Raw genomic sequence first — 22,634 nt, 5'->3', positions numbered from 1 at the left:
TATTTAAATTGATTTTTCTTTTCTGCCATCAATCCTACTTTCCTATTTACAAAAAATTAACAAGATATTTTTTGCGGTTATTTAAGACTGACACTTGACATATTTAAATATGGAAAACAAGCTAACTACTGAAATGTAATTTAGGAACAGGAACTTTTTTTTTTTTATCCCTACATCACCTAGCACTTCATTTAAAAAATCCTATCGAGTCCAATGACTAGTTTAATTAGGACAACCAGTTGGTTTCACTTGTACAAAACATAGGTAGACGTGTTCCAGTTGTTTTCAAAAGGAAGAGGAAATAATCTGGACTATTCCAGAGAATAATCAGATCTTTGAGAAGATGCTAAATTTTTTTTTTCTTGGGGGGGGGTCATCTTTCTTTGTATCTCACGTGCATAAAGAGGGTGACTGGCACTTAGTAGGCTACATAAATTAACTCAGGATCCTTGCTATAGAGCTGATCATGACGCAGTCCAACCCTTTTATTTTACATTAAGAAGGATCTGAGGCCCAGAGGGGCCGAAACACTTTTGCACAGGTAATGCTGGAATCTGAGCCCGGTTCCAGACTGCAAAGTCCTGCGGTCTTTCTACATTTATCTTCATCCTCCCTTCTCGGCATTGCTTGATCATTTTACCCTCCTAGAGAGCTGACAGGGATCTACAGGTTATCTAGCCCTATCCACTCCTTTCACAGATGAAGAAACTGAGGCCCCATAGAGGGGTAAGCGACATGCCCAAGGTCACCCAGGACTAGGCTCCATGCCGGCGACCACCTCCACCTGCTGGAGGCGCGGGAGGCGGAGCTGAGCCCCTCGCCAGCCTCCACACCGCCCCCCCCCCCCAGCAGCCACCCCGGGCTCCCCACAGCGCGGAGGGAGGGGCGGGCGAGGGAGGCCCAGAGGCGCGCAGGCCGCCCCCTCCCTTCCCCGCTATGGTGTCCGCACCGCCACCGTGAGGCTGAGGGGAGGACCGTGCCCCCGTGGCGGCGGCGACACTGACGGGGCTGCTCCGGCTCCGCTCCAGTGGCCCGGCTCCCTCTCTCCCAGGAGGGCGAGAGTGGCTTTTTTTTTCCGCTTTTTCGGCGGAGGCGCGGGCGGGGAGTAAAGGAGGGAGGGAGCGGGAGCAGGGGCGGCGGCGGCAGCGGCGGGGGGAGGCCGGAGGGGCGGGTCCTGCCTGGGGGCTGATCCCTCCCCCCGCGCTGCCTCCCCTGGCCGGGCTCCGTGGCGGCAGCAGCGGCGGCGGCTCCGACTCCCGTCCCTCTCCTCCCCTTCCCTTCCCTTTCCCCTCCCCTCCCCCGGGGACAAGCTGCCGCCGCGGGGGCCAGCGCGAAGGACGCAGAGGTGGGGGAGCAGGAGGCCGCCTCTCTCCTGCCAAGGGGCCCCCGAGCGGCCAGGCCGGGCTGAGGTAACGGGGGCCCGGGCGGGGGCGGGGGCATGGGGCCTGCGGAGCCCGGGCGACCGGAGGAGGGGAGAGGGGAGGGGCCCCGGGGAGGGAGGAGGCTTCCCGCTCCGGGCCGCCGCGTTGGTGGCGGCAGCGGCAGCGGCAGCAGCAGAACCGCGCGACTCCTCTCTAGGGGCGGAGGCGGCGGAGGCCCGAGTGGGCCGAGGGTAAGGCAGGCAAAGCTGAGGAGCGGGACCCCCCTCCCGCCGCCGCCGCCATCTTGTCTCCCCTGGCCCTGGCGGCTGAGCGGGAGAGCCCTGCCCCCGCCGCGCTAGCCCCGCCCCCTCAGCGCTCACCGATTGGAAGTTGTGGAGTGTGACCCCGCCTCTCCGCGGCCCTTGGCCCCGGGCTTCCGGGATTGGCAGGTCAAATGGCCAATAGAGCTGCGACTCCTCTCCCTCGCTTTATCTGTGTTTCTTCTGTCTGTCTGTCTCTACGTCTCTCTCCTCCCCCAGTTTTTCAGGGGGAGATAGTGTTTCCCTTTCGACTTTTCTCCGCCTCCCCAAAAGGATTAAAGAAGTGCCCTCCTAACGGGGCAGGGCTCAGCTAGAGACTTGACCTACTTGATGAAAGTGCCAGGTCTCAGAAGCTGCACCTACTGTGTGCAAAGCCTTGCAGGGGCAGGTGGAATGGGCGGCCTCACTGTGGGGGTACTTCCCCTCCCCCCCACTCTCCGCCTATCCTAGGGGTTCCGAGCGGAAGGAGCATGGAAGAACGCCGGGTTAGGTTTTTTCTGTCTAAATTGTAACTAAGATGTAAGCTTGTTGAGGGTAGGGAGATGGTCACTCTAGTCCCTGCTCCCCACGTTCCTAGGAGGAGACTTCCACAGCGGAAGGAATCTAAGGGACTCTACTTCTGTCCTCATTCTACAGAAGAGGAAACTGAGGCCATTGGAGCTTAAGTGATGTCACTTAATTGGCAGAAGTTATGTGTGGAATCCGCGTCTTCAGACTTGGGGTTCTACTCCCGATTTCCACTGAGCCGGGCCAGGCTAGTTAATGGGAGAAGTCGGGGAGGGAATTAGACCCCCCCACCCCCCACCCCATCCCTCAAGTAGGTGAGAAAGCAGTGGTTTCTTTGGGAGGGGAATAAAAAAAGCAGGACTTCCAAGCATCCGGCCCGGCCTCAGGCAGGCAGGCGGCAGCAGCTTCACGGGCGCAGGGTGCCCCCGAGGCGGGTGGCAGTTTTAAGGCAGATGACTTCCTTCAGCTTCCCTCTCCTGTGGATGTTCCCTGGATACTTGTTGCCAGAATGATGAGGTGGTCACTTGTGTCAGGCTCAGGCCGCTGTTGGGATAGGTGGTGTTAGTAGTAAGCACGATAGTAATTACACCTTATTAAGGGTAATAAACAGATATTTTACTGGCATTTTGTACTTTTCAAGGCAATTTTACATGCATTATCTCCTTTGTTCTTCATAGTAGCATGAGAGAGGGAGGTGTGATTACATCTTAAAAGAAGAAACTGAGGCACAAAGAGGAAAAGTCCCTTGTGCGCGTTCAGATGATAAATTAATGAAGCAGAGCGTCCAAAAAGTTAAGGCGTTTTTGACTGTTTGTCCCATTCCCTTTCCAGAAGAATGGCTTCTGGAGGCTTTCAGACTACTTGTAATTTGATAGTGGCATCCCCACTTCCCAGAGGTGGATAATTTACCTGCCTTTGTGGAATTATAATAGATGCTTATGATAGTGCATTAACATATGCAAAGTACTTTATATGCATCATCTTATTCCCCCCCCTTCAGGTAGAAGCACCTGTTACCCCACTGTCTGTCTACTGTCAGCTCAGGCCAACTTGTCTTCTAGGCTCCACTTTCCAGGAAAGTTGCTTGTACTAGTGGAAGAGCCAAGAACTTCCTTATCAGCAACTGTAGCTCCTTCCTCCAAAACTTCTAATGGAAAACTTCAGAACCATTGCATGCACTAGTTCTCAGCACTGTATGGATAGAACAGTGTGTTTTGTAAGGGATCATCTTAGGAGGTTATAACGTGTAGGAAGGGCGTTTTAATAGGTTGTTGGTTTGTGATTCTGAATAGGAATTTCTTTGAGTTTCCAAGGCTTCCAGACATGTCTGATTTAAAGCATTCTAGAGATTACACTAGATTATTTTCCTCATTCTTTTACTAAGGGCAGTCCTATAATTTTCAGGGTTTCTATTCAAGAATTTTTACAAAGCTCAAATACCGTGTGTGTGCAGTTTGAAGTCTGAACCAAGAAGGGATGTATATTTAATTAGAAGTGTGATGCTATTCTTGGTCTTGGGGGTCACTGTGGCTTAGGTATCTGTAAGAGATTACGCGTTGAATGTAGAGAGGATGGATTTTGATTGAACTCTAGATATGTTTCCTCTTCTGTAAAATAAGATAATAATTCTTGAACTACCTGCCTTGCAGGAGTTATTGTGAGAAAAATATTTTGTAAATCTCAAAATGTTTGTAGAAATATTAAAAGTACCTGGGGGATAGAGAGCTGGCCTTAGGAGTAAGGAAAGCTTCAGGTTAAGTCCTGATCCTAAATTGACCTCAATGAACAAGTGACTTGACTAATGTTTCTGGCTACTAACTCTAAGATTGTAAATTTCACTGAGGGTATTGATTTGCATTAGTATGGATTTTTTTTTTTTTTTTAAATCACTGAGAGTTCCCTGTGGCAGTTAAATCACAGATTTGATCCAAAATAAAATAATAAGAATGTAAACCCACAATTTTAATGTTAAATATTTTAATGCTTAATGGGGATCCATGAAGCCAACATGTTCTTTTTGGTTTCTCAAAGGAATATTCTTATTATATATTGGGATTAGCTACTATATGCTATTTGTGCTCTGTCTACCAGCTTATATTTTTCTTAATTTTTTTCTCCTAGACTTTTTTCACTCTCAGACTCCATTTATTTGGACTGCAAGTAATATGAGGAAGCCTCGAAGGAGATCACGGCAGAATGCCGAAGGCAGGCGTTCTCCATCCCCCTATAGCCTCAAGTGCTCCCCAACTCGAGAGACACTAACTTATGCCCAGGCACAGCGGATTGTGGAGGTGGACATTGATGGAAGACTGCATCGAATCAGCATCTATGACCCTCTAAAAATCATCACTGAGGATGAGCTGACAGCTCAGGACATCACTGAATGTAATAGCAACAAAGAAAACAGTGAGCAGCCTCTATTTCCTGGCAAGTCCAAGAAACCTTCTTCAAAAGGCAAGAAAAAGGAGTCCTGTTCCAAGCACGCCCCAGGTACTTCCTTCCATCTGCCTCAGCCTAGCTTCCGAGTGGTTGAGTCCTGCAGCCAGCCGGATGCACCACCCCTCCCTGCTGCTTATTATAGATACATTGAGAAGCCACCAGAGGACTTGGATGCAGATGTTGAATATGACATGGATGAGGAAGATCTGGCCTGGTTAGACATGGTAAATGAGAAGAGACTGGTGGATGGCCATGGGACCATCTCCGCTGATACATTTGAATTGCTGGTGGATAGACTGGAAAAAGAATCCTATTTAGAGAGCCGAAGTAGTGGGGCTCAGCAGACCCTTATCGATGAAGATGCTTTCTGCTGTGTCTGCATGGATGATGAGTGTCACAACAGCAATGTCATCCTCTTCTGTGATATTTGCAACCTGGCTGTGCACCAGGAGTGCTATGGGGTCCCCTATATTCCAGAGGGACAGTGGCTTTGCCGATGCTGCTTACAGTCCCCTTCCCGTCCTGTGGACTGTGTTCTTTGCCCCAACAAGGGTGGGGCCTTCAAGCAAACCAGTGATGGGCACTGGGCTCATGTGGTGTGTGCCATCTGGATCCCTGAGGTCTGTTTTGCTAATACCGTGTTTCTGGAGCCTATTGAGGGTATTGACAATATCCCACCAGCTCGATGGAAACTGACCTGCTATATTTGTAAGCAGAAGGGTCTAGGTGCTGCTATTCAATGCCACAAGGTGAATTGTTACACAGCCTTTCATGTGACATGTGCCCAGCGGGCTGGGTTGTTTATGAAGATAGAGCCCATGAGAGAAACCAGCCTAAATGGTACCACTTTCACAGTGCGCAAAACAGCCTATTGTGAAGCCCACTCTCCCCCAGGCACTGTGAAGAAGGATGTCCTCCCTGTGATCTCCATTGAAGATGGGGAAGAAGATGAGGTAAAGGATGGAGGAGAAGAAGAAGAAAGCAAGGTTCTAGTAAGTAGTGCCCTGAAGACTACTGTAAAGAAGAACAAAATGAAAGTAAAGCAGAAGATCAAGAAAGAATCGGAGGATTCATCAAAGGATTCACCTGCAACAGCACCCCTAGTGACTATAACACAGATCCCATCCTGCAGGTGAGCCCTAGCCACCAAGCCAGGCAGGAACATTGACGAAGTATGGGGTCTCTGGGAACTCTTATTCAGTCACCTTGGAGAGTTAGAGAAAAAAGGAGACACACCCTTCCTTGGACTTAAGACCTTGAAAAAAAGGAAAGGTCTCTGGATATGCAGTTATCTGACTTCACATACCTCCAGTTCCATTAAATTAGACATAATCTAATATGCACTGAGTAATCAGGCAGAGAACTGTCCTTGGTAATGAGAATGTTCTTGGACTGATAAGGAGAAATGTAGTTTTGGAGAGAGGGTGATGAGTTAGAGAAGGTCAGTCTCAAGAAAGAATATTTTCACAGACTTTTAGAATTTCATAATCAAGAAGAGTCTTAGAAATCCTTTAGGCTCATCCCTTTGTTTTAGATCTGAGTTACATACCCTAAAGATAGGGAGTGGAGTGGCTTGCTCAAGACCAATACTCATTTGGTGGCTGAGTTACTAATACTACTAAGATCTAGGTCTTCTAATTCTTGTCATCTAGTCTATTTAGTACATCCTATTTTTCATAGAAAAGTATAGGAAGAATATGAAGATGGGAAGAAGAAAGAATTAAGTCATTTAAGGAGTTTGCTAATAACATATGCTGGAATAGAACATATGCCTAGGAGAGTGTAACTGGCGAGAAGGGACTCATTCAAGGTTTATTATATATATTCTATTTATATTATATTATATTAATATAATTTAAAGGTTTATATTATATATTCTATTATTATATATTCTAACAGAATATTCCTTTTTGGCCCACATCTGCTTTGGGTTGGAATCAGTACTGGGTGAGCAGGCACAGAATTTAGTCCATATTTGTAGACTTGTTATATTAAATCTTTTTTTTGAGCATAGTTTTCACCACCCAATCCCTGAATTCCTTTGGGTTCCTTGTGGGCAAACTGGTTCAGAAACAGTGGGAATAAGAATGAAACTTGCTGCAATTTTCAGGATTGGAGTGATCTGAATATGAATTAGTGTCTGTTAAATATCAATTTTTTTGGGGGGGGTACCATGTTAGGTTTTGCTTAAAGAGTAGAGGAAAAGACTGGATGAAAGTTCTTTGCACTTTTTTAGAGCTGCTTTTCTCCCCTTATCCTAGTTGCCACCTTTTAAAAACAGTCCATCTTATTTATGGAGGCCTGGATTGCTCTATCCTGAGCTTTATTAGCTTTTCTTTTTGTATAAAAATAGAGGACCTTGATGAGCTTTCTAAAGTCATACACATATGCTTTTAGACCTCAGATATTTTCACTGGATCAAAGTTGGAAAAAATTCTTGTGACTTCAGTGTTTTCAAAAAGAGTCCCAAATATTAGGATATCTCTAAGGGAGCTATACATGACCTAAATGATAGTACTCCTGGTACAGAACTTCCAGTTTACCTTTCTTATGAGATATCATAGTTTTGGAGAAAGATTGCTGGATTTGGAATCAGGAGATGTGGGTTCAAATCCATTTAGATACATGCATACATCATATAACCTCTTTAATCCATTATTGTCTTGGGGACCTATCTCATATGGTTGTTCTTTCTTAAACCTAAATTGTCATATAGATATGAGAAGTTATTAACAGTAGGGAGAAGGAAATAATAGTGATACTTTCTTACAGCTTATTCTACCTCTTATTTCTTTTGCCTACATTCTTCAAGGATGTAGGGATATGCACATATTTTAGGTACTCAGCGAGCGTTTATGAAGCATCTCATAATTGTTAGACACTATGTGTACAAATCCTCCCTTTTGCCCTGTTTTCTGTAAGACGTTGAAAAACTGACAATGGGAATGCTTCCATTGTGTTTCCAGTGTGTGACATTGGGAAGAGGTTAGGTTGAAGGTTGGTAGTAAAAATTCAAGATGCTGAATTTTGGATACCTGATTTTGCTGTTATCATTTAAATCTTTCTCTGGACTTTGTTTGGAAACTCTACAGCTCTTTTTTTGTCCCTACTTCACCAGATCTAGTAGAAGACTAAAGTCAGGATAGGGATGTGGGCTCCATGACCCAGACTTCCCTCTGACTCTGAATACATAACTGTCTTGCTCCCTGTCCCTCATTTTCCCAAGGTTGAACAAGATCTGTAGTGGCCTCTCCCTGCAGAAGAAGAACCAATTCATGCAGCGACTTCATAACTACTGGCTGCTGAAACGACAAGCGAGGAATGGTGTTCCACTCATCCGGCGCCTACACTCACACCTTCAGTCCCAAAGAAATGCTGAGCAGGTGGGTGAGCAGCTACGGGGAAGAATGGAAACATACCCAGAGACATGGTGAGGGGTGGCATGTGTGGCTGGCCCCTTACTGCTGAAATGTGGCAGCTTACATGCTAGATTGTTCTTGCCTGAGGCACTTATGACCAGTAATTATGAAGCTTGGCAGTTTGCTTTGTGATTCTTTAAGACAACCACTTCCAGGGCTATGGCAGGTTTGGGAGATAAATTTCAAGAATAACACCAAGACTTAGCTCAGTAGGCTAGTTAAGGCAGCAGAAACATAGAAAAATGGGATATTGAGCTTGGAAACTTTGGGAGGAGGGAAGAAATAAAACAGATTTGAATGTAATCTTGTGGTCATTCCTTCTCAATATCATAATTTTTCCCTTTTTACTTATTTCTTCCCCTAGACCTAAATGATATGTATGCTCTCAGGCAAAGAAACAGGTAGTGTTTGGCAAATAACTATTATTCTATTTCAACATTTTAAAAACTCCAAATCATTGCCAATGAATGAAGTTAAACAATTTTTGATATGCCACAGGACAGGAAAGAGTAATCATTTAAAATTTATGTTTTCATGTGGACATATATGGAAAACTAGACTTTTTTTGCATTTATATTACATCGGGATGAGTAGAGGAATGTTTACTAAAAAGGTAAGAGTATGGGCTCTCAAAGAATTTGAGCATTCCTTCTTTAAGCCTTTATATATTCATATCTATCTCCTAAGATGAAAAAACTTTCATTGACTCTGCTACCCCCTCCAGTTGGCTTATTTATTTGTTTTCATTTGTAACCACACTTCTCTGCCTTCAAGCTCTCCTTGAGGACCTTTCAGTCTAACCTTACTTACTTACCTTCATTTTACTGAAACTGGTGATATTGCTTTCCATAGGTCACAGTGATCCCTTTTGATAATCCAGTTCTCATTCTTTTTGAACTTTATTTGATACTATTTGATTGAACTATATTTGATATATTTGCCATATTTTCCCTTAGCTTCTTAGCTTAGCTTAACTCTATCTTCTGATTCTCCCACCTCCTTGATAACTCCCTTTAGTGATGATTCTTCTTTTTAACTATATTCATTGGTTTCTTCTTTATTCCTTTTAATCCCTTTTGGCTTAACAGTCATTTGCATAATATGTTTTGGACTTCAAATTCTGCCACATTACCAACCCCGACCTTCTGTTCATTTTTTTGTCCCATTATTGCCAGTTTATTATAGGATTTTTTTTTTAAATTTTATTTTATAATTATAACTTTTTTTTGACAGTACATATGCATGGGTAATTTTTTACAACATTATCCCTTGCACTTACTTCTGTTCAGATTTTTTCCCTTCCTTCCCCAACCTCCTCCCCCAGATGGCAGGCAGTCTTATACATGTTAAATATGTTATAATATATTCTAGATACAATATATGTGTGTAGAACCGAATTTCTTGTTGCACAGGAAGAATTAGATTCAGAAAGTAAAAATAACAGTTTACACTCATTTCCCAACTATAGGATTTTTCTATTGCTAGATTCCTATAGAATTTTTGAAATTTGAAATCCTCACTATTGTCCCCCTTTTCCAGTGATTCAGCACCTTCTCTCAACTCTTCTGTCCCCATCAAGGCCCCATTCAGGATATTGAAATCTCATATTAGAGTATCAGATGATACATCTACAGTTGGAAGTGCCTTTAAGATCACTTAGAGAAATCTCATTTTACAGATTAGAAAACTCAGATCCTTAAAAGATCACACAGGCTGTAAGAATCAGAATTGAAATTTGAACTCCTGACCAATGCCTGTCATTCCCCCTACACCAATCAATGCCTTTCCACTTGGCTTTTTTTCCCTCCCATTATTTTTTTTTGCATGATTTCTCTATACCAATCAATCGCTAAATCTAACTAATTCCTTTATAACATCTACTATGTTTGTCTACTATGTTCTTTCAGTCTCCATTTTATTCTAAGGTCTTATTATCATTACTGTGGTGGTTTCTTACTAGTCTCTTTATTTCAAGTTCTTTGCTACTTCAGAGGAGTCTTAAACAAAGCTTCTATGTATTTATTTAGAAATCATTTTTATCCATTCCTGCTCAGAATCTATCAAAGCTAGTTGCATGTCAGAATATTCTGGAATGTCAAAGCTGAAGGGGATCTTCAAGATCATCTCATAAGATCCAGAGAAGGGAAATGATTTGATCATTTCTATGATGAATTCTATGATCAGAACTTTTGATTCAAGTTCAGTGCTTTTTCTTCTACTCTACACTAACACCTCAATCTGATATTCACAGTCTTCCATCATTGGGTTTAGGAAACCTTGATGAATCCCAACCTTCTCTGATGATTCTTTTATAGCATCCTACACACCTTCCCCTTCCCTTCTAGAAAAATCCCAATGTGCTTAATAACTGATGTAGGAAAAAGGCCTAGGTTAATCCTTATTTGGGGAAATAATCTCCCCTTTCCCCCTGTTCACATTAAGGATAGTTTTCCTTTGGTGGTCTCAATTCCTGTATGCCTTTTCATAGTTGGCAGTTATGTGGCAGTAAAACATTCATAACTACAATTAGTGAATGGAAAGGAAGGGAAAAGGGAATTTTTTTTTTTTTTTTTTTTTTTTTTTTGCCAAGGCTTAGGGAGGTGGCTGACATCTACAGAAGGTGCGTGTTTCCCACATCCCCCCCAGCTCCTCCCTTTGCTTCCTAGAAGGAACAGGACGAGAAAACCAGTGCTGTAAAGAAAGAGCTTAAATACTGGCAGAAGCTACGCCATGACCTGGAGAGGGCACGACTGCTGATTGAGCTGATCCGAAAGAGAGAGAAGCTCAAGAGGGAACAGGTAAGAACTTCCTTCCCCTAAAACTCTTGGTCAAATAAGGGAAAACCCAATAACTGAATCCCCAAATGTCATTGAGTGTTGTCAAAATCTGTTCTATGACTATCTAACAGGTGACAATCTAGCCTTGGCCCCATTCTGGGGTCCATCTAGATTTCTATTGCACTATCTTATGTTATTCGCTTGGCAGTTCATTGTTTATTACTTAAAGCTCCATGTGCATATCTTAATTGCCCAGTGAGATTCACATCCTGATGGTATGAACTGTTTTATTCTAATCTATAATCCCTAGGTGTTTAGATGTTTTGTTAACATCTGGATAAAACATGATGGTCCAAATCTTGTCTCTTTGATTATAGAAGCAAGGCAAGTGGCCTTGTTGAGCAGAGTAGGTATATTTTCTTTTCTTTCTGTGAAGTCATGTTTAGACCAGTTTCATAACCACAGGGGCTCAGCAGGACCCAGAGGAGCAGTTAGAACTTTCTCAGGGTTGCCTCTGGCCCATGACTGAAAGCTGTAGTACCAAGTTTATACCTTGTAGACCAGGCAGCATAGCCTAGGCTCAATTTCTGGAGCCAGGAGGAACAACTTAGGACTTTGACCATTGGGTCTGCACCAGCTGTGCTAACCCTTCATGAGATTTCTGGTGCATACTCAACCATCCGTCAACACTGCTTTAAGTGGTGAGCAGGAAGCAGTCCTCCTTTGGCATGGGCAGCAGGACAAGAAGCTTTCATTTCCAAGCTGTCCTGTGCTTTGCCTGCCCTTTCACTGTTGTGTGTTGAGGGCTGGCAATTTTGCCATCCCTGCTGCAGGCTCTTGTCAGCACTTACCAGTTTTACATGGGTGGTATAGTTAGCCATCTTAACAAAAGTAAGTGTTTGTAATGGTGGAATGGGTTGGGGGATAGGAGAAAACATGCAGATTCTCACTCATCACCTTTCCCCCTTCTTCTGGACTCTTTAGGTCAAGGTGCAGCAGGCTGCAATGGAATTGGAGCTGACTCCTTTTAATTTCTTGTTGCGCACAACTCTGCAGCTTCTACAAGAGAAAGATTCTGCCCAAATCTTTGCTAAACCTGTCAACCTGAGTGAGGCAAGTTTTTTCCTCACCATCATCACCATCAAACTGCCCCTGTCAACTTGTCTATGGTATTGGCACTGCTGGGACAGAAATGGAATATTTAAGAGAGCTTCCAGACCAGATATAGTTTTAAAGGGGTCTTAGGTATAAGATTAGGTGGAAAAGGAGTAGGTTTAGGGAATCAGGATTCTTTTTTTTTTTTTTATTGGAACCAGAACTCTTTTTCCAAGGGGATAAAGAGTTGGTACCCTGGTAAATGGCCACACAGATTAGATAGCTGAAAGTGGGATGGGTTGAATAATGGAGGCCCAGAGGTGATGGTGGGGGAAAGGGCAAATTTTAGAAGAGTAGGGGCAAGGAGTTGCTAGTAAGCTTAGCAGGACCAGTTGGAAGGGGCAGTTAAGAGTGCCGTTGAAGGGTGCACTCTGTTTGGCTAGTAAATGGTTTTTGTAATTGTACAGGTTTTATATGTTTAGGTTCCAGATTACCTGGAATTCATATCCAAGCCAATGGATTTTTCCACCATGAGGCTGAAGTTGGAGGCCCATCTGTACCACACCCTGGAGGAATTTGAGGAAGACTTTAATCTTATAGTTACCAACTGTATGAAGTACAATGCTAAAGACACAATTTTCCACCGAGCAGCTGTCCGCTTGAGGGACCTGGGAGGGGCTGTCCTGCGGCATGCCCGGCGGCAAGCAGAGAATATCGGCTATGACCATGAGGTGGGAACCCACCTACCCGAGTCACCCAAAATGGAGGACTTTTATCGCTTCTCCTGGGAGGACGGTGAGAAGCTTGGGGTGGTGGGGAAACTATTGGCCAAGCAGCTGGTCTGGGCTGGGCTACTACTGGCAGAGCTAGAGGGCCAGAGAAAATTCGTTTGGACAGTAAAAGCTGGTAGGGTGATGGGACATATGTGGGAAACAGGACTGGTTATATACACTGTGTGTCTTGGTTTCAGGGTGGGGAGGGCCCTGGCTAGGGCTTGCCCTTTGCAGAACAGGAACTTCTTCAAGACCGAAAGCTCAGTGCACTTAGCTCATTTCAAAAGGTACAGGGACAGCAGGAGCACTTTGGAAAACTGGCTTAGGGAGCTGGAGCTTCTCATAAGGCTTCTCCTCCTGGGCTTCCCCTTCCTTGTGTGGTTGGTATTATGGGGCTTGCATGCTGGTGTCTGTCAGTCTCTTTGGGGGTGAGTAGGTTGGTAACAGAAAGACTGAGCTCAGAGCATTGATCCTCAGGGCTTTCAGCTCTGCTGTAGAAGCCAGACAGTCAACCAGGCAAAGAAATTTCTGCCTCTGACCCCTTCCAAGAAGCCCAATCTTGATTGTGAGCTGCTTCCTGCAGATGCTTCCCACATTCTGATCTTGCCCAATTGGCTCCCCTCTGTGCAGTGGTATTGCCAGGGCTGAGGCTCTACAGTGACTCTGCTAGAAGCTCCGGTCCCAGGCATTTCAGGAGAGTGTATTTCATCCAGAGGACTCAGCTCCTTTCCCTTGCCCTCGGCTGTGCTGGTCCTTCAGCCCCCTCTGTCCTCCCTTCTCCCTGGCAGTGGACAACATCCTCCTTCCAGAGAACCGGGCTCACCTATCCCTGGAGGTGCAGCTGAAGGAACTTCTGGAGAAGCTGGACCTGGTGAGCACGATGCGATCCAGTGGGGCTCGGACCCGCCGTGTTCGCCTGCTGCGGCGGGAGATCAACACCCTCCGTCAAAAGCTGGCACAGCAGCAGCCAAACAAGATGGTGCCCAATGGGGAGTTGCCACCAGGGCCCCGGGAGGAGTTGGACGTGGTGGAAAAGGCCCTGCATGGAGAGGAAGAGGAGGATGGGGAGAAAGGTGAGAGGTGTGCACAGGCAGGGCCAAGTGTTGTTAAAGTTTCTGAGAGGGAAGGCCCAGACAACTCCCTGCTGATTCCCAGCTGGTGCGTGGATGCCTGTGAGTCCACCACCAGAGCCTCATTTTAATATCTTAAGGCTCTAGCACCAGTTGAATTGCCAGGATCCCTGGTACAGTAATACCTGAAGCTGTTAACAGTTACTTGTACCTCAGTGTGCATGGAGGATCTGAGAACAGGTTTTGATCTGGAGATGAGAGATTTGTGAGGAAGTTTAGCACAGTACAGAGAGCCTGGGTCAGGAAGCGTACTGGATTCAGTGTCAGAGGAACGGGCTCCAATCTCACCTCTGCTGCTTAGAAGTTGGTGTGATCTTGGATAAGTCTCTCTTTTGACCTCAGTTTTCTCATCTGTAAAAATGTAAAGGCTGAACTAGATGATCCTATGAAGTTTCAAACCTATAATCCTCCGATTTCTAAGGCAGGACACCTGAATTCTAGTCCTGGCTGTGCCACTGACCTGCTCTGGGAGCTGCACTAGATTGTCTGTCTCCAAGTTCCCTTTGAAATGTAATACTCTATGGGCCCTATCCAGAAGAGTCTAATTTGCAAGTTGCTTCCAGGAAGAACGCACTTAGAGACTTTAGGTATTTAGTGAAAAGAATTGCTTTTCATTTCTTTTACCCAGTGGGAGAGGTATCTTGGTGGCACAACTGGGGATTTGGTCTGAAATTGGGTTTTGAGACTGTGTGTCACTCAGAAATTGGATGAATTGGTATGACGAATATTAGTTTCTTTGGGATTTGGTGCTGATTCACATGAGCAGGGTTCAAACTTATGGAGAAGGTCCCATTAGGTCTGAGATGTGGCAGAGAGAATGATAGGGACAGATAGCCTGAAGTTTACTGAGAGATAGATAGATAGATATAGCTTTGGACTTAGAAGTCAAGAGACTTCAGTTTATTTCACTGACTTTCTTTGTGAGTCTGGATGAGCCACTTAAATGTGTTTCAGCATCTGTAAACCAGGGTTCTTTAATGCTCCTCCTCCTTCCCTCACGTGGGTGGTCTGAAGCAAAAAGGAATCACAAAAAAGAAAGCACTTGGTCAAGTCAAAGGAAAAATGTACTATCAGTACTACAACCAGCTTAGTTGATAAACTTAAAAGCTTTTTCATTCCCCCTAAATGTATATTTTAGGATGATTTCTGAGGCTTGATAAGTCCTAGGAAATCATGTGCTTTCATTCCTTTGGGCTAAGAAATCCTGGGTTTTTTCCTTTTGTTTGTTTTTTGTTTTTGTGGTGGGCGGGGGGACATGACTCACTCTATAATGTTCAAGCAGATTCTTTTTCTTTCTAGCAGATGATACCAAGCCTCCTCATCCCCCAACTCTGGAACCTACAGGGCCAGCACCTTCCCTGTCTGATCTGGATTCCCTCCAGGACCCTCCAACCTTGAAACCCATTAGTGAGAGCAAAATCCCAATTCGGCTTTCAAAATATGGGAAGATGGAGGATGAATTTTTGGACATGGTGCCATTACAGCGAGGAAGCCAGCCCTTCCAGCATCTGCTGAATGACAATGGCTTTAACAGATTCTCCCTTCCAGTCCTTGAGATGTCCACTATGTCCCAACTTGGTAGTGTGGGCCGCCGTACCTCTGTCCTCTTCAAAAAGGCCAAGAATGGGATCAAACTTCAAAGTCCCGATGGGGCACTTGAAAATGGAGAGGACCACAGTCTGATGGACCTGCCCGCCTCCCCAGCCAGTACCGAAGATGAGAGGCAAGCTCGGAAGCGACCACAGAGCAGGAGTTGCAGCGAGAGTGATGGGGAGAAGTCTCCTCAGCAGGTGGAAGAGACAGGTGACCTAACCTGTGGCTCCGCTTGCTGCTGCTTGTGCTTCAGGGAATAAGGAGTGGCTTAATGTTTGCTTCTGCTTGCCAGCTGGCCAGTTATACTATCCTTGGGGGCAGATTCAGAACACTCTAGTAGACACTTACTCCTTAATAAACCCTGTGGAAGCTAGTTGTTTGAGGGTCAGGTAACTCAAACTGGTTTTACATGCTACAAATAATCAAGAGATTCAGTCAACCAGCAGTTTCATCTTCATTTCCTAATGTTTGTCTAATGCTGATTTAAACATCAGAGAAATACACCTTTACAATCTAGGCGGTTGAATCTAATAGCTTGTTGGTAGCCAAGATGTATGGGCATTAAGATGTTGGTGCCATAAAGCAGTGTATTTATTGCCAGATGAGTGCCAGCTACGTTTGATGAAAAGAGACGGGTCGCATTGAATAGTTAGGGAACACTTAGTTGAGGAGGAACTGGGCCTCCAAAAGTGAGTAGCATTTGCCTGGGTAGAATGTTTTAGTTTTCTCTGAATGAGAATGAGCATGATTGAATGCTGAAGGTAGTGATGAAATTGGGCCAACTTGAATATAGGCTGCTGGGGAATATTTCCAAAGAGAGTGAATGAATAGAAATAAATCTTGAATAGTGGTGTTAATTTGTATTTGTATGGGGAGGTGGGGTTGCTTGTAGTGTAGAGTTGATTGGCAGGTTCTTACTCTTTTCTGTCCCTTTCCTATCTTTTTAGATAGGGACGGAGTTAAATCCTTTCTTGGTCTTATCTCTTTCTTTGCTATTGGGTGGGGAAGGACTTTTTCTCTGCAGATTTAATCAGCCACACTGCCACCACATCTAGCTCCCTTTTTAACTTAGGGGCATAAAATGCCAGGCATCTTAAACTATTTCCACTTATAATCCCTTTTCTCCTGAGTCTTCAGATATATAAAATAGGTGTGCCTATCAAACATTTACTGATAATAAATCATAATTTTGCAAACCCCACATTCAGTTACATTATCCTATAGGGTGGCAAATTACAGTTTAAGATGCTTTGATGTAATGGACCTTCAGGTTCAAGCATTTTCCTCACTTCCCCTTGACATAGTGTAGTACAAATGTTATCCTCAATCTTGGGTCTGAGATTCAAAAGCCAAGAAAGCCCTGAAAACCAAATTGAGGAGTTGAGTCATGATGGTGTTTGGGGGAACCTGGGATTTTGAGAGGTGGGAAGAGTGGAAGATGCTCTTAAATCCTTCAAGAGGTGGCTTGGGTCCCCTCCCACCATTTTCCCATCAGCCAGATGGTGTATCCTTCACCTGTTTTCTTCCTCTTCCAAAAGTACTTTTGTCCAGAACTATATATGTACATAGTCTGTAGAATTAGATTTTGCTTTAGGGGATTAGCTATTAAATTTAATGTCTATTCTGAGAGACATTGGGGGGGTGCATATTGGTGATAGGTATATTTAGAATCTGCTCATTTCCTAGCCTCATTTAGGCCAGTGAGTAGTGTGTAGAATAATAATGCTTTATATTTGAATTAGAGCTACTTGATCCTCACTGCAATTTTGTGAAATGGGTACTACCAATGTGTACAATAGGCCCATTTAATAGACTAGACACAGAATCACAGTTATTAAAGAACCTCACTAAGGTGACAGTTATTGCCAGATACAAAATAACAGTCTAACTCCTTGATCGTGATTTTACCCACAAATTGAGGTATGGATAATGTATGTCTACAAGAACGTAAGTGGGGATGCCTGTTCATTGCATAATCCCTGAATTTACTTTGGGGCTCTGTTATCAGACAATTGAGCCACTGAGATGAAGATTACTTTCCTGATCTGGTATGACCTGAGAAAGTTTTCAATTCCTTCTAAAGAGTTCCCTGCTATAAATAGACCTCTTCTCATTTGTAATTAATCAGATTCCTACAAGATAAGGTATTCTTTCTGTTTCACAGATGGGGGAGCCAAGATTGAGAGAAGAGGGGAAGGGACTCAACCATCATATGAGTTGCCAGAAATGGGATTAGAACTTGGAAATTCTGGCTTTCATTCCAGCACAGGTGCATTATAAGTTTAGTATGAGACATTTAGTTTTTGTTGTTGACACCTTTCTATGTCTTTCTAACTTTGGTGCATATTTCAGGGCTGTTCTTTTTTTAGTTTCTTTCTAATTCCTGATTGCCCTTCTCCCAAAAGAAAGACACCTGCCTATTTCATATATTTGTATAGGAGTGTGAATGTTTATCTGGAACAAGGAAGATGGGGTCCCAGAAGGACAGAGAAAGCTCTCTGATGAGCATCTAATCTTTAAATGAGAAGCAAAACTTGGGACTCATGTGAAAATTATGAGGGTGGGAAGGCTTCAGTTTTTTTGTCTTTGCATTCAAATGTTGGCCTATATAGAGTGTGTTCATCTCTTTAAAGTGAAATGTATGTAGGTAAATATTTCAGGGGAAGAAATGAGAATTCTTTTTTATTGGTCAAAACCCATTAGTCTTTTAAAAAAATTTTCCTCACCTTTCCAAGATATAGTCAGTCACTGACATAGTATAGTCCTGGCCAGTAAGCTCACTTGAATAGCTGCTACCATCTCCCTCCACTCTGCCCTAAGCTAGTGGTGTGTGTTGGGAATTTTAATTTATGCACCATAGCTCACTGTGTGTTTGTGTGTGTATGTGTGTGTGTGTCCGTCCTTGGCAGGAGTCACCAACGGCTTTGGGAAGCACACAGAAAGTGGGTCTGATTCAGAATGTAGTTCTGGTCTTGGTGGTGGCCTGGCATTTGAAACTTGCAGGTAAGGATTTCAATTCCTAAATCCTCATCTTTTGTCTATTCTTGCCCCTTCCCTTCAGCTTCTGTGCAATAACAGATTGATTTTCCATTATGGTTCTCATTTGTTTTATTTGTTTGTTTGGTTTTGCTTTCTTTTCCCCTTGGCTCTTATTTTTAGGGGCAAGAAGATTGTAACTTCATGGGTGTATCCATGGTCTTAAAGACTTTGGTCCTCTTGGCTTCAGGCCACTTTTCTGGCAAGGGAAAGTAGAAAAGTATGGTAATAATAACAGACCAAGAGCCAAGTGGACAAAATAACATTTCAGCCAAAGGCCCAAATGGAGGACACACATTCAAAACAGAAAGCTGGATTGCCTGGAAGGTGGCTTCTTTCCTTCTCCCCACCTTCTGGCAGAAGGGTGATGGTCTTTGAAGGATGAAAGATGTTAGTCAGAAAGGATGCTTATAAGGACTTTTGAACTGTCTTTCAAAGGTCTCAAGCTTCTTCGTTTTTTGTTTTGTTTTGGTTTGTTTTTACTAAACTTGAAAACCCTATTAGATATTATGTAGTTCTTGGACTCAGAGAAATGAAATTAATTTTTTTCCAGGTTTACATAGGTAATAAATAACCAACATGAAAATAATCAATAAATAATCCAGTTAGGTATAGACCTTCTGATTCTAAATCCAGTGCTCAAAGTATAAATAGAAATGGTGGATATTTTTCATGATGGAAAGAACTCTTAATACTAGTCACTAAGGTTTCAAAGTATTTTCTAACTCTGGGTTTCTCTAGGTCTTGATTAAATATCTGCTGTATAACTGGTGCTGAACAAAGCACTGGGAGAAAGGGAAGTAGGGAAGAATATAAGATCAGGAAGGAACTAGCAGAATTAATCTCATCATTTCTCCCTTTGGCTGCAGAGTGGTACATAGATAACAAAATCCTGTGTTTGAGGCATTAAGGAAGAGGCCACCTTCCTTGTTTTCAGCCAGGGTTCCCTTTGAAACTAAGAACTGCATGGACTATTGGGCTTCCTTCCACAGTGGATTTTTTTAGGCTAGCTGAAGTTCATTAAAGGGCCGCTAGGTGGTGGAGTGAGTTGAGTGCTGGGCCTGGAGTCAGGAACATTTACTCTGAGTTCGGATCTGGCCTGAGACATTTATGAGCAATGTGACCCTGGCCAGTCACTTCATTCTGCCTCAGTTTCCTCATCTGTAAACTGAGCTGGAGAAGAAAATGGCGAATCACTCCAGTATCTCTGCCAAGAAAAACTCAAATGGGGTCATGAAGAGTCAGACATGAATAAAAAATGAACAACACTGCATATAAAGAAAGCCTTAGAATGCACTTTAAAATAGCATAAACCTAGACTTTGCAAAGAAACAAGTGAATTGGCAGGCAAAATTTTAAACTACACTGGACAGATGTTTGTTAATCCCCATGGAAATTTTTGGGATGAGTGATTTTTACAATTCCAGTTCTATCATTTATTGCCTGTGTGACCTTGAAAAGCTACTTCCCTTCCCTGGGCCTCAGTTTTCTTTAAAATGAGAGGCTTTGACTAGTTTTAACACTATGGTCCTCTTACTAAACTAAGTATCAAGAAAATTATCACTAGTGATGTGACCACTTAATGAGGAATTCATTGACCACAGCAAAAAAAAGACCTAAAGAACACAAAATGACTCTCATTCATGTGGTGCATTATTCTACTTTCTATGGGATACTGACAATGTGCCATTAAAAGAGGCAGAAGATTCTAAGTGTCATAAATTTTAGCTTAACTGTAAATGTTAACTATTTGTATTTTAAGTGTGAAGCTTATTTAAGGACCACAAAATAGACCATAATTCCAGATTTATCAAGCTTGCCATTCCAGTTATAATGAAACCCAAAGGCAAAAAAGAAGTTAACAGCTAAATGGAAGGCTTAATTAGCAAGTATTTTTTAAGGTATCTTCTATGCACTAGGCATTATACTAGGTACTAAGGAAACAGATACAAAAAGTAGGTAGTCCATAAAGGAGTTTACCTATGAGGCTGACTCATAGTCTCTTCTTGGAGAGGCAAATAAATTGTTAAGGCAATTATGGGAAAATTGGTTTTATTGTGTATCTAAGGGCTACAAAAATTATAAATTTTTTTAGAAAATTTGGTCATCTCATTGCATTGTCCATGAAAAGCATTTGGAAAAAAGTCATCATATAACTAATTGTAGCTTAGGTAAGCCAGCCAATTAAATAAACATATCCAGGGTATTCCCAAAGATTTTTAATCTTTAGTAGCTAAAAATTTCATTGAAACTTTAGAGACATTCTTTCTGAATATTTTGTGATTTCAGTGCAATCAGGAGGAGCATGGTGAAAAATAATTGGGGAAAAAATTAGTTCAAGGAATAAAACAAAGAGTCCAAAGATTTTGTTGATAGAAACCTCATGCGTATGAAGAGAGAGAAATGGGAGATTCTGGACATGGTGTATATACAAAATAACCTTACAAAAAATGAAAAAATCAGTTAAGCACTTGGTTGCTTATTTGAAATTTCCGTGTTTCAAATCTGTTGTCTCTGTAATTAGACTAGCAACTTGTAAAGTTCAAAACAGGTACCAAACTAAAAAAAGGAATAAAAATAAGATATGGTATGCCATTGATTCAAATCTAACATGACCTACTTAAATTGACATCAAGAAATGGGAAATACATAAAAGAACAGACATTGACATCTTAGAGACCCAAAAGAGCCTTATAAATTATATCAGCCTTACTTTAATTACTTTTGCCTCCATAAATGGAAAGCGATATCACCAATTTATAAATTCATTTGTAAAATTTAATAGAGGAAAGGACAGTAAATTTATTAAAAATATCAGTTTATAAAAAGGAAGAATTAGGGGAGTAAACAACTTTTCAAAAAGTTTAGTAACAAAAATAAAGAGACCAAATTAGTTTCAATCACTTAAAAGCCATATGAGGATGAAACTGGAAGGGCAACAAACAGATGAAAAATGGGAAAGCTCTTGAAAGATTTTAAGCTTTTCTCCATTAGTAACAGTTAGAACTACCATATTTGGCCTCAACATTGCAGTCTTCATGTGATACATGAAATAGCACTAAAGAAAGCAAAAATGGAAAACACAGTTGTACTAGAGTAAGTTGTATTCAGGGAAGGTTTTTTCTTAAGATGCCACAATTTTGAAGAAGTGAATTTTCAACCACTGAAAGAGGGGAGGGTACCAAAATTTTTTTGGGGAGGAAATTGGACCTTATTGTCAAAAGTAAGGTGACCAGGAAAATATTTTTGAAGTTTATTTTTAATTTTTTCAATTAACAAAAATCTTTCCTCCACATCTCTTTATTGGGGAAAAAAAAGAAATGAAACTACTATTCTATGCTGTATGTATATTATATGCATAATTAAGCAAAACAAATTTCTGTATTGCCAATATCCAGAAATATATTTCTTATTCTATACCATGAGTCCATTATCTCTTTGTTAAAAGATAGAGATGACATCTTTTGTTATAAGTGCTCTGGAATCATGGTTTGACCCAAAAAAAATTAATGAATAATGAAAACTTTATTTTTTTACCTTTGTAAACATTTTAATGAAAAGTATATATTTCGTGGCAGCTAGGTGGCACAGTGGATAGAGCGCCAGCCTTGAATTCAGGAAGACCCGAGTTCAAATTTGGTCTCAGACACTTAACACTTTCTAACTGTGTGACCCTGGGCAAGTCACTTAACCCCAGCCTCAGGAAAAAAAAAAAAAGAAAGAAAAGTATATATTTCACAAAGATTTTAATTATATTTTATATGTATAGATACCCACTGGACTAGTTCAATCAGAAATCACCTCCATGATATTTATTAAATGGGATTAGGAATCCTAATCTCAGTTTCATTTAGGAAAATGAAATAACAAAATTTTTAGAATATAAATATTTGGATTAGAAAATTCTTTTTGTTTCTATGGTGGTGATAGCCCTTAAGAAAGACTTAAATGTCCCTGAACTAATTGCATAAACTGTGAGGTAGACCTAGTTATTTATTCCTCATGCAGGGTATTTTCTGTCCATAAGACACATGAAAAACAATTTTCTATTCTGGATAGAAATTAATGAGCATTATATTTGATTTGAAAACACAACAGTTTTTAAGTCTTTTTTTAAAAAAACAAACAAACATGCAGACAAGTTGTACTTCCTCTTCCTGTTCTTTAACAAATGGATTAGCAAA

General features: G+C 42.3%; 1 protein-coding gene and 1 long non-coding RNA gene across 8 annotated transcripts in view; one reads left to right on the top strand and one right to left on the bottom strand.

Annotated features, from left to right (window-relative positions):
• The first annotated feature begins 1,129 nt into the window (after positions 1-1,129).
• The window catches only part of BRPF3 (bromodomain and PHD finger containing 3), a 33,186-nt gene continuing 11,681 nt past the window's right edge, over positions 1,130-22,634 (top strand). Inside the window, exons 1-10 of one of the 6 annotated variants that reach the window (XM_074311124.1) lie at positions 1,130-1,409; positions 4,310-5,759; positions 7,854-8,010; positions 10,713-10,844; positions 11,808-11,936; positions 12,401-12,713; positions 13,480-13,764; positions 15,121-15,624; positions 17,579-17,683; positions 18,324-18,417. In XM_074311124.1, coding sequence (XP_074167225.1) covers positions 4,354-5,759; positions 7,854-8,010; positions 10,713-10,844; positions 11,808-11,936; positions 12,401-12,713; positions 13,480-13,764; positions 15,121-15,624; positions 17,579-17,683; positions 18,324-18,417 — 3,125 coding nt within the window. In that variant the 5' untranslated portion in view covers positions 1,130-1,409; positions 4,310-4,353. The remainder of the gene's footprint in view (positions 1,410-4,309; positions 5,760-7,853; positions 8,011-10,712; positions 10,845-11,807; positions 11,937-12,400; positions 12,714-13,479; positions 13,765-15,120; positions 15,625-17,578; positions 17,684-18,323; positions 18,418-22,634) is intronic. The other 5 variants (XM_074311125.1, XM_074311129.1, XM_074311128.1 and 2 more) reach the window with 5 other exon arrangements.
• LOC141566512 (uncharacterized) overlaps positions 12,494-22,634 on the bottom strand; it is a 31,592-nt gene continuing 21,451 nt past the window's right edge. The window contains exons 4-6 of one of the 2 annotated variants that reach the window (XR_012489339.1): positions 14,735-14,829; positions 14,110-14,172; positions 12,494-13,730 (exon numbers count right to left, since the gene is read on the bottom strand). This is a non-coding gene — a long non-coding RNA (uncharacterized LOC141566512). The remainder of the gene's footprint in view (positions 13,731-14,109; positions 14,173-14,734; positions 14,830-22,634) is intronic. The other variant, XR_012489340.1, reaches the window with a different exon arrangement.

The sequence above is a fragment of the Sminthopsis crassicaudata genome, chromosome 4 (assembly GCF_048593235.1).
Source record: "Sminthopsis crassicaudata isolate SCR6 chromosome 4, ASM4859323v1, whole genome shotgun sequence".
Lineage (NCBI taxonomy): Eukaryota > Metazoa > Chordata > Mammalia > Dasyuromorphia > Dasyuridae > Sminthopsis > Sminthopsis crassicaudata.
Note: the sequence above shows the minus strand (reverse complement) of the source record. Positions and strands in the feature narration are given on the sequence as shown.